Source organism: Eptesicus fuscus, chromosome 6 (assembly GCF_027574615.1).
Source record: "Eptesicus fuscus isolate TK198812 chromosome 6, DD_ASM_mEF_20220401, whole genome shotgun sequence".
NCBI classification, from domain to species: Eukaryota; Metazoa; Chordata; class Mammalia; order Chiroptera; family Vespertilionidae; genus Eptesicus; species Eptesicus fuscus.
In genome coordinates, this window is record NC_072478.1 from 79,763,292 (window position 1) to 79,775,715 (window position 12,424).

The following is a 12,424-nucleotide window of genomic DNA, read 5'->3' on the forward strand; positions in this document are numbered from 1 at the left end:
GTTTCTATCTCTCCCTTTCCCTTCCTCTCTGAAGTCAATAAATATATATAGCCGAAACCGGTTTGGCTCAGTGGATAGAGCGTCAGCCTGTGGACTAGAAGGTCCCAGGTTCGATTCCGGTCAGGGGCATGTACATTGGTTGCGGGCACATCCCCCAGTGGTGGGGGGTGTGCAGGAGGCAGCTGGTCGATGTCTCTCTCTCATCGATGTTTCTAGCTCTCTATCCCTCTCCCTTCCTCTCTGTGAAAAATCAATAAAATTAAAAAAATAAAATAAATAAATATATATATATATATATATTTTTAAAAATCTTGTTTGTATGTCCCTTCTGCTGTATCCTCACTGCTTCTACTGAAAATCAAACCATCATCTTTCACCTGCACTTATTGTGGTAATCTTGGGCTCTTTCTATTTCCAAGATTATACTTCTCCACTTTTTCCTCTGTCGTGTTATCAGAGTAACTTCTCTAATGCCAGTTCAATCATGTCACTCCTTTGGCAAAAAGCCTTCTCATTTCTTTTTTTTTTTTTAAATATATTTTATTGATTTTTTACAGAGAGGAAGAGAGAGGGATAGATATGAGAAATGAGAGTTAGAAACATCGATGCTAGAGAATTAGAAACATCGATGCTAGAGAAACATCGACCAGCTGCCTCCTGCACAACCCCTACCGGGGATGTGCCCACAACCAAGGTACATGCCCTTGACCGGAATCGAACCTGGGACCTTTCAGTCCGCAGGCCGACGCTCTATCCACTGAGCCAAACCGGTTTCGGCAGCCTTCTCATTTCTTAGATAAAGAGTAAACCCAAATTCCTTGCTATATATGAGGTTATTTAGGATTTTGCTTCTGTCTGTTTTTCCAACCCTATCCTTGCTGTACCCTACTTTATTTGCTTTTTATATTCCATCTATACCAAATTGCTGTAGTTTTCTGATCCTATCAAGCTATTATATGCCCTGGTACATTCACTTTCATTGCTTTGGCTTCTAGTATCATAATAACTGCTATATGCTGAGTGCTTATTGTCCATGGGGCCAAATGCTTGCTTATATATTCTCAAATAAATTTTACAACTGCCATATGAAGAAAGTGATATTATTCCCAATTTACAGGTAAGGAAGCTGAAGCTTAGAGATATTATGTAGCATATACAAAGTCATTCATCTAGTAATGATGGAGCCAGGATTTGAATCCAGGTATCTTCTTGGTCTGTAAAGCCTATGTTCGTAACTACTACTACTATACACTGCTGCTGTCACTGTTGTCACTCTTTCCCATCCTGTTGGATACCTTTTTGTTTCAGAGTTGTCATTTCTGATTTCCTTTATTACTATCATTTGGAATTAACCATTCATTCCTTCCTCTGTGTTCCCATGTTATGTATATGATTGTTATAGTGTCTAATATGTATTGTATTACATTTATTTGATTATCTGTCTTAATGAGCAGGAATCATATTTATTTAAAAATATGTTTTTATTTTTTGTTTAGAAAGAGAGGAAGGGAGAGGGAGAGAGAAACATCAATGGGCTGCCTCCTGCATGCCCCCTTCCCACTGGAGGTGGAGCCCACAACCTGGGCATGTGCCCTGACTGGGAATCGAACTGGTGACCTTTCAGTGCACGGAACAACAATCAGCTGAGCCATACCAGCCAGGGCATGTCTTATTTATTTTTATGTTCCCAGTATATACTAGAATGTCTGGCACATAGTAGATGCTTAATAAAGGTTGAATGAATATATATGTAGTGCTTAATATGCTCAGATTATTTGTTAGTCTAAAACAAATATAATGAATTCTATATTATTTTTATGGAGTAGAAAGTAAGAATATAGAAACTAACCTTAATAATAGTAGTAGTAGTAATATTAATAGTAAAAATAACAATATTTGTTGAGCAATTACCATGTGTTAAGCACTATTGTGCAAGTTTAGAGATACTGTTTTAATCATCAACAACTCTGTGATATAGTTATTGCTGTCTTTATTTTATAGCTGAGGAAAATGAAGCTAAGAGAGGTAAACAAGTTATCTAAGATCATACTGTGAGTTGTGTGGGCTGGTATTCTACAAGTCCTTGCTTTTAGTCATTATGCTGTCCTCCCCTTATAGGAATTAATTGTTGAGTGTTCAATGCTTGTTGTCTAGCTAGACTTATAGTCTATACTAATAAAAGGGTAATATGCTAATTAGACCAGATGTCTTCCGGATGTCCTTCTGTACAAAGCCATGGTGGCGGGGCCGAGGCAGAGGCGGTTAGGGGCGATCAGGCCAGCAGGGGAGGAGAGCAGTTAGGGCGATCAGACCAGCAGGGGAGAGCATTTAGGGGGATCAGGCCAGCAGGGGAGAGCAATTAGGGAGATCAGGCTGGCAAGGGAGAGTAATTAGGGGGATCAGGCTGGCAGGCAGGTAAGTGGTTAGGAGCCAGTGGTTCCGGATTGCCAGAGAGATGTCCGACTGCCGGTTTAGGCCCCATCCCTCTGGCAGTCAGACATCCCCCGAGAGGTCCCAGATTGGAGAGGGTGCAGGCCTGGCTGAGGGACCCTTCCCTTCCGTGCACGAATTTCGTGCACCAGGCCTCTAGTTTAGAATAATGAACAGAAGCCAGGACTTCTTTCTAACTTCAATCTTACCCATTTATTATGTTGGGGAAAATATAGAGTAATATTTTTCCCTTCAACAATAAGATTTTCTTGTTCTTAATTGCCAGATACTTGTTTCCTGCGGCATTTCTAATGAATATGTAAGCAATCTTCTTTTTAAAAAACTTACTGTGGTACAAATTTTATTATACGTGTGCTGATTAGAAATAATGTAGATGTAGCTGCCAGAAATTATTAAATGAAAACAGAATTTGTCTGTCTGTTAAAGAACTCTGGCATAGAGGAGTTAGTGAGCTTGATAATCTGTTACATTTAATGTAATTTAAAGACTTTTTTTCCTGACATTACTATTACTGTTAAACTACAACATTGCAATCCTTGTAGATTCTCTGCTTACTTCATTGCTTAGTACTTGTTTTACTTATACTTCATTGTTTAGGAGATTCACTTAACACAGTTTGATGTGGTGAAAGGTTATGAGCTTTGGCATCTGAAATACATGGCTTCAGATACCTCCATAGTTATGTGATCTTGGACAAGCCACTTAACTTTTCTGAGTTTATTACATTAAATGAAGATTAGGCCCTAGCCGATTTGGCTCAGTGGATAGCGTGTAGGCCCACGGACTGAAGGGTCCTGTGGTCATTTCCGGTCAAGGTATATGCCTGGGTTGCAGGCCCCATTCCAAGTGTGGGTTGTGTAGGAAGCAGCTGACCAATCATTCTCTCATCGTTGATGTTTCTATCTCTTCTCCCTCTCCCTTCCTCTTTGAAATCAATAAAAATATATTATAAATAAACAAATAAAATAAAGATTAGTTCTCTACTTCATTGAATAGGTAAGATGATTGAATGGAATAATAAATGGAATATGCTGATAAATATGAGGCCTTTTATTAATGGTGACCTAGTTTTTAAGTTCTTAATCATAATTATTTTTTAAAAGATCTTCCTATCTCCCATTTTTAATTAGAGACTTCAGAAAATAATAGATTTTATATAAACTATAGCTTAGAAATGAAATTTTTATAGTTGAGCAGAGTTAACTTTCTCCAGTTTTAACTTAGGAAAAACATGATGTTCTCTTCTGTGCTGTGTGAAGCTAAAGAAATCCCAAAATACCATTTATGTTTTGTGAAAAGAGGATTGTAGGTCTGAAATTGGGAATACAGTTTTCCTTTTAGAAAGAAATTTGAGAAGTGTTTATGTTAGGAAATATATCCTTTTCATTCTAGTATTTCAGGATGTTGTTGCTTATTATATTGGGCCTTACTGTATCAGCAAAATTCACTCCTAAATTTATCATTATTTGGGCCTGAATTGCAACTGTTACTTTCTCCCTTTGAGTGATTCTTGGAGCATGTTTATGATGGATGCTACTGTTGAACTTTTGAGTACTGTGTGTTTTGCAAAAAGGAATTTCTATGTCCTTCAGTAATTATTTCATGGAACACTAACCCATCCTTTTTGCTGCTCCAACTAGGAATCAATAGTAAACCAAAGCATTCTAAAATTGGTGTAAGTGACAATTCTGACTTAAAGAAGAGGGAGGGCTTAAATTTAGGTGGGGAAAGGCAAGGCATGTTGGTCTATCCCAGTGGTCGGCAAACTTATTAGTCAACAGAGCCAAATATCAACAGTACAACGACTGAAATTTCTTTTGAGAGCCAAATTTTTTAAACTTAAACTTCTTCTAACGCCTCTTCTTCAAAATCTTCAAAATAGACTCGCCCAGGCCGTGGTATTTTGTGGAAGAGCCACACTCAAGGGGCCAAAGAGCTGTATGTGGCTCGCGAGCTGCAGTTTGCCGACCACAGGTCTATCCTATAGATAGACTAAATAAGAGAGGAGAAATAGCAAGTACATTTTTAAAAAATGTATATTTTAGAAGTTTAAAATGTTTTATTTAGCTTATTTTTAATTTTCAAATCTGAATTTCTTAAGAGAGCTTCAGTTGGGCAGGAGCTTCATTTTTGAAGGTTTGTGAAGAGAAGTGGTGTAAAATAAAGATTTAGCCTTCCCTTAAGCTTTCTCATAGAAGCTTTCTCTTAGCTCCACGTGGAATTCATGGGAGTGATGATGATTCTTAAAAGTTAGTAGAGCCCAGCCAGTGCTGCTAAATGGTTGAGCGTCAACCTATGAACCAAGAGGTCACAGTTCAATTACCGGTCAGGGCACATGCCCAGATTGGGGACTCATTCCCTAGTAGGGGACATACAGGAGGCAGCTAATCAATGATTCTCTCATCATTGATCTCTCTCTCTCTCTCTCTCCCCTCCTCCTTTCCCCCTCTCTGTGCCTCCCCCTCTTCCTCCCTCCCTTCTTCCCCTCCCCCTTCCTCTCCCTTCCTATCTGAAATCATTAAAAATAAATTCTTTTAAAGAGGTTAGTAGAAGCAAAATTTGTGACTACTAATATTTTAGTCCCTAACATAAAATACAAATTAACATGCTAAAAATAAAAATTATATACTCTGTTTGTCTATTAAAAGTTAGATTTATTTGATTATTTGTTTTAATGATAATCAGTGTATTTTCTACTTATATTTGAGAGTTTGGTGGTGTTATCATGCATATTGCATGGTATGACCACCTGTCTAGAGAAAAAATGTATAATGTAATGTACATGTTTTATGATAGATAACTCATTTTTACTGAGTTCTTTTCTCTTTTAACTAGCAATTGCTATTCCAGAAATACAGTATTAGAAAAGGTAATAATTGGTTATTGACAAATGTAGAGTGAGATTTTTACTATTATATGACTTAAAATATATTAATCTTATTGAAAATTTAATTTAATTATAATACTGCTTACTTACACTTGATATAAGTGTTTGGTTTTTTAAAAATACATTTTTATTGATTTCAGGGAAGAAAGGAGGGAGGGAGAGAGAGATAAGAAATATCAATGATGAGAGAGAATCATTGATCGACTGCCTCCTACATGCCCCCTACTGGGGATCAAGCCCACAACCTAGGCATGTGCCCTAACCAGTAATTGAACCATCACCTCCTGGTTCATAGGTCGATGCTCAACCTCTGAGCCACGCCAGCTGGGTGATATAAATTGTTTTTTTAGTGGAAGCATATTTTGGCCAAATCATAACTAGATTGATAAGTGATTTTTCTAACTAGATTTTGGCCAGGGTGACCGTTTTTTTGTTTGTTTTTAAGATGATAGAAGCAGATTCTGTGGTTAATCTCCCTAGTAACTGTTGCCATCCAGTGGTTCATTTCTGAAATGTCAAGTGGGATAAAAAATGCTTTTCCTGTTTTCTTCCACCCCTTTGTTTAAATTCTAGTTGAAGCTAAAAACCATTCTCATTTTTTTAAACACAGATTTAAAACAAGACTTTTGAAAAGAAAGACAAAATTTTTGCCTTTAGCATTTAAGAAAAGATTATCTATAAGAGAAAAACAGGTAGTTGTGTGTGGCGGGGGTGGGGGGGACAGGGCCAGATTCCCTCTTGTCCTATTTTTTCCACCTTTTATTTTTGTACCTTATCAGAGGTAGAAGAAAAATCTGCAATATTTAAGACTTGAAATAAACAGTTTTGCCATTGGCAAATACCACTATTAGTTGGGTATTTCATGTTTGCTGCTGAATGAAGCTGGTGAATAGAGATGAGCTGTGTACATGTATCATCAGGCAATAAGGGGAATTTCTGTAATCCTTCAGCTACATATAAGAAACTATGAGACTTTATATTCCTTTGCATAATGAAGATTAATTTCATTAGATATGTCATAAATTTGGACTTATCCATTTTATAGACTTTTTTGGTACTATGTCACCAAGCCTTTATTAAATGTACAGAATAGGTCTTATTTAATATTTTCATGTAGTTATAAATGGTTTCCATTTTTTCTGGCCAGATATATATTGAGGTGATGATATGTCACTCTGAATTTCAAGAGTATGTGTTTCAGTGGGTTTATCAGTAAGATATTTATGAACTGCTAAAAGCAATCCCCAAATATTCCCAAAGTAATAGGCATAACTGGGTTTTTAAAAAATTGATTCCACATTATAAAATTGTAGAGGGGATAGAACAGAATAATAATAGAATTAAGTGCTTTTTGGCACATCTGGTTGACACAAATATCTTTAAATCACTTATGTGTTTAGTTATATGTGACTATAAAATCCTGGGAACTTAAGATTTTCCCAAGTGTTGTAGATATTTAAAGTTTTTTGATCATGTGGGTCAGAACTTAAATATAAAATGGCTAAAACTACATTTGACAATTTACGTGGTCATCACAAGAAGATTGTAACTGTGAATTGATGGTGTTAACTAAATTTACTTTGCTAATCATTTTGCAATATGTGCATCACATGAAATCATTATGTTGTACACCTTAAATTTATACAACATTGATGTCAATGATATCTCAAGAAAACTGGGAAAAATAAATGGGGGGGAAAAGAAAATTCAAGTGAATGCTGATTCTCAGTGAGTGTCATTCTTCCAGTTTCAAAAGGCATAAAAGATAGCCCTAGTGGATAGCTAGGTAGGCAGTGAGCATTTCAATCAGGCTACAAAATATAATGGAATATTGCACAAGAGATCAGGAGAATTAGGTTCAAGTGCTAGTTTCATCAGGCATATCACTCAACCTTTCTGAGATTCTTTTTCTTTCTCCATAAACAAAGACAATACCTGCCTCACCTACCTTACAGTGCTATTGAAATGATGAAATAAGGTAAAAATACTTTGAGGCACTATATAAATGTAATTCTTAGAATATAATTCTATGTAATTCCAACTCTTTTGTTCTGTCTCTTACCATAGTGTCTATCTTTTATGCCTTTAAAAATATTTTAAAATATATTTTATTTATTTTTTAATTGATTTCAGAGAGGAAGGGAGAGGTAGATAGAAACATCAATGATGAGAAAGAATCATTGATTGGCTGCCTCCTGCATGTCCCCTACTGGGGATCGAGCCCACAGCCTGGGCATGTGCCCTTGACCGGAATAAAACCTGGGCCGATGCTCTATCCACTGAGCCAAACCAGCTGGGGCTGGTTCTCTGTCTTCTTACTGTTGGTGACCAGGTAGGCAGTGAGCAGTCTATCACCTTTTACATGATCTTACTCAAATCTATCCCCAGTTATTCTTTCTAAAGCCATAATTCTACTCTAAGTACCTTATATATTTTTTAAAATTGAGATATAATCACATATCATAAAATTTAACATTTTAAAGTGTACAATTCATTTGTTTATGGTACATTTACAAGATTATGCAGTATTCATAACTATCTAATTCCAGACATTTTCATCATTCCAGAAAGAAATCTCAGACCTGTTGGCAATCACATCCATTCCTCCCTCCCTGACTCTTCAGGCAACCACTAATCTCTTTCCTGTCTCTATGGATTTGCTTATGCTGGACCTTTCATATAACTTTTTATTCTGGCATGTGTCAGTACTTATTCCTTTTTATGGCTAAATAATATTCCATTGTATGGATATACCACATTTTGTTTATCTATTTATCAGTTGATGGACATTTCAATTTCCATTTTTATGTCTGCATTATATCATAATGCATCTATGAAATTATGTGTACAAGTTTTTGTGTGAACATGTATATATGTTTCAATCCTCATATATATATGCATAGAAGTAGAATTGCTGGATCATATGATAATTCTATGTTTAATATTTGAAGAACTGTCAAACTGTTTCCCACAGTGGCTGCATCATTTATATTCCCATTAGCAATGTATGAAGAGGACCTTTTGTTTTTTTGTGTGGACCAGTCATCATTTTCCAAATGCATCTTCAAGCCTATTTTTCATTTTATTCCCTCCCACCTCTACTTCTCCCCTCCCCGTCCCCATCTGACCACCTGTTGAAATTCTATGCTTCCTTAAAAACCAAATTCAAATACTACTTGTGCAATGTCTTCTTAGATTACTGGGGCTGGAAGTGACTTCTCTCTATTGTGTATAGCTATACCATTTATTTCTCTTTTAGGCCTTTTATAATCATTGTTGGAGTCTTTGACTTATTTCTTCTACCATATTTTTGTGCTCGCATAGTGCTTTGTATAAAATAGGACTTCAGTAAATATTGGAGAAACAAATGGGAGAGAATTGGAAATCCTTAACTTGGATTTTTAAAATGTTATATAATACATATACTCTGTATTTGTCTCTATAATAATATATGATACCACTCAGACCAATACTTTTCATAAATTTGAAATGTTAACATCTAAATACCATCTTCAGTTAGAAATTCCAGAATTTGGAATCATGGTTTTATCTATCCTTACAACTGGCAGGTATATGTATCTGCAAATACCTAATGTCGTGGACTTATAACAAGCTCTTTGTTGTACAGTTACTTTTTGATATCATTTGACAACTAATATTCTACATTTATCTATTGGCATGGGTCTAGAATGCCATCTTTATAATTACATATTAGTGAAGCTGTGATGTATTATACTAAGTACATACTAGTACATAGTTCATTGCTCAATGTTATTAGATCTGAAGTTAAAGATTTATTTTGTAAAATTATAGTATAACTAGCGTTCCCGTTGCAGGAAAAATCCTGCAATAGGGTTTCCTGCTGCACTCTACCCGGCCCCGCCTCCGCTCCTCCCTTGTCCCCCGGCCCGCCTTCTCCGCCAGCCCGCCCCGCTCTCCTCCCTTCTCCCCCGGCCCCGCCTCCGCTCCTCCCGTCTCCTCCCCCCGGCTTGCTTGCTTCTCTGCAGCTTTGCTCCCTTCTGCAGCTCTTGGGTTCTTTCTACGCTGTCTTGATGTCAAATTAGCCGCCATCTTTTTTGGGTAATTTGCATACTTGTCCTGATTGGTTGGTGGGCGTGGCTTGGTTGGTGGGCGTGGCTTGGCATAGCGAAGGTGCGGTCAATTTGCATATTTGTCTATTAGGTAGGATAGGTAATAAATTACACCCAAATCATTCTAACTTGACTGTCTTTATTAGGATATCTTTATTTGGTGTCCATTGTGGAAACTGATAATCAACTAGCTACATATGCCAAATAATGTAGTCCAAATACAGAGGTGCTTTGTTTATAAATTTGTGATATAGCATTGCCTAGTGATTAAGAGCACAGATTCTGTAGCTTAATGGCCTGGGTTTGAAACCTAGCTGTGCCATTTATTAGCTGTGTGACTCTGAAGAAGTACTTAACCTTTTTATTCCAGTTTTTCTATCTGTCTACAAAAACTGTTAACTTCCCCAGATATACATCCTATATAATAAAAGCCTAATATGCTAAGTGTCTGGTCGACCGGTCAGCCGTTCAACCAATCAAAGTGTAATATGCTAATGATATGCTAAGGCTGCTCAACCACTTGCTATGATGTGCACTGATCACCAGGAGGCAGATGCTCCAACCAGTAGGTTAGCTTGCTGCTGGGGTCCGGCCGATTGGGACTGAGCAAGACACGCTGGACATGCCCTGGAGCCTTCCCGCAGTCCCACCCGGGCTGGCCAACCTCCCGCGTCTCTCCCCGGCCCCAATTGTGCACCGGTGGGATCCCTGGGTCTGGCCTGCGCCCTCTCGCAATCTGGGACCCCTTGGGGGATGCCGGAGAGCCGGTTTTCGCCCGATCCCACAGGCCAGGCCGAGGGACCCCACTGGTGCACAAATTCGTGCACTGGGCCTCTAGTATTTATATATTACTAGAGGCACAATGTCTGGAATGTGCAAGAGTACAGTAGGCCTTCGCAGCCTCGGCTTTGTCCAGAAGGTCGTCCGGATGGTCATTCTGCTGTTTGGCTGTTTGGTCGATTTGCATATTACGCTTTTATTATTATAGATAGACGTATATAGGTATGTAAATATGTATTCATGATTATATGCTATGAGTACTCATTTCATGTTTACTTACATGTACATATATACTTTTAGCAAAATAACGACCATACTGTTTTGAATCTTGTGGCTTTCACTTAGTTTGATGGTTTCTCGTGCCATTCAGTATGCTTCAAAAATACTGTGTATAGTGACTGCATAGTAGTCCATCCTGTGAATGTACAAAACGCATTTACCAAATTCCCTATTGTAGTTTTTTTCTTTTTCTTTTTGGAATTTTAATTAATGCTGCAGTCAACATCCTTGCATATTTTTATCTGGCTTTCAGATAAGGTATATCAACATATGTATAACTCCATCTATTGAAAAAAAATCGGCATTATTAACCAGTACAGCTTGTAAATTTTTAATAGATTTCTTATAATAGAATTACGAGGACAAAGAGCATGAGCTTTTTAAAAATATATTTTTATTGATTTCAGAGAAGAAGGGAGAGGGAGATAGAAACATCAGTGATGAGAGAGAATCATTGATTGGCTGCCTCCTGCCTGCCCCCTGCTGGGGATCAAGCCCTACAACCCAGGCATGTGCTCTGACCGGGAATTGAACCTTGACCTCCTGATTCATAGGTTGGCGCTCCACTACTGAGCCACACCAGTGGAGCAGGGCATGAGCTTTTTAAGGCATTTTGATGCATTTCCAAATAGCTTTCCAGAAAAGTTGTGCATATTTTATTTAAGAGAATTTATTTAAAATGAACTTTATTTGAAATTAGTGAGTTGTTTTTATTTTCATAAGTTGATTTTGCTTATATAATTTACTTATTTCATGGAATATGTATTGAATATCTACTCTTTGCAAGGTATTTTAGACCCAGAGGATCAATAAACAAATAGGTATGGTTCCTAATCTCATGGAGCTTGCTTGTCTCTAAGACTGCAGATATTTGGCAGTGGATTACATTATTTTAGAGTTAGAATTGAATAAATTAATTAGCAGCAAGGAAAAGCTGTGCCTGAATGACTTATCTATGCTATCTAGTCTTTTTACTATGTAGTCCCCTATACATCATCTTGGGGGCTATGTTCATAGACTTGCTTCATTGAAAAAATGCTGCTTTTCAGGCTCTGTGTTAGGCACAGAAGATACAATGCTCTCTAGAAAACTTGAATTTGGTGTGTCTATGTTATATTTGTAGTCAGAGCTAAAGATAAGCAGATAGTTGGGAGGCTCCCTCAAAGTCTCTTCCCATAGTCCCATATTTCTACAGTAATTTATCTGGATATACTTAAATTCCAAATCAGAAGCTATATTACCTTAAATTGCAGTTACTCTAACAATATTGAGATTAATTTAATGGATATTGCATCTTTAATTCATAAACAGGTTGAATCATTTATTTTGGACCAAGAAGACCTGGATAACCCAGTGCTTAAAACAACATCAGAGATATTCTTATCAAGCACTGCTGAAGGAGCAGACTTACGCACTGTGGATCCAGAGACACAGGCACGACTAGAAGCATTGCTAGAAGCAGCAGGTACGTAATTTTTGTTTCCTCTTTTTCAACTCTTTAAAAGTCTAGATTGTTATACAAGGTTATACGAGATTACCCCTAAATTATATAACACCAGAGGCCTGGTGCATGACATTCGTGCATTCGGGGAGCGGGGGGTCCCTCAGCCTGGCCTGTGCGCTTTTGCAGTTTGGGAGCCCTTGAGGTTGTTCGACTGAGGGCTTAGGCCCGCTCCCCATGGACATCCTTAGTGTGGCGGTGGAGGCAGAAGAGGCTCCCGCTACCACTGCTGTGCTACACCAGCCAGTCAGCCCAGCTTCTGGCTGAGCAGCGCTCCCCCTGTGGGAGCGCACTGACCACCAGGGGGCAGCTCCTGCGTTGAGCATCTTCCCCCTGGTGGTCAGTGCGCGTCATAGCGACCGGTCATTCAGCCGTTTGGCTGATTTGCGTATTACCCTTTTATTATATAGGATTATGTGAAATTTGAAATCTCTA

General features: G+C 37.9%; 1 protein-coding gene across 12 annotated transcripts in view; it reads left to right on the forward strand.

Moving 5' to 3' along the window:
* ANKHD1 (ankyrin repeat and KH domain containing 1) overlaps nt 1–12,424 on the forward strand; it is a 128,067-nt gene that overhangs the window by 17,861 nt on the left and 97,782 nt on the right. For all 12 annotated transcript variants that reach the window (XM_008141413.3, XM_054717942.1, XM_054717938.1 and 9 more), the window contains exon 2: nt 11,800–11,953. In XM_008141413.3, the coding sequence (XP_008139635.1) occupies nt 11,800–11,953 (154 nt within the window). The remainder of the gene's footprint in view (nt 1–11,799; nt 11,954–12,424) is intronic.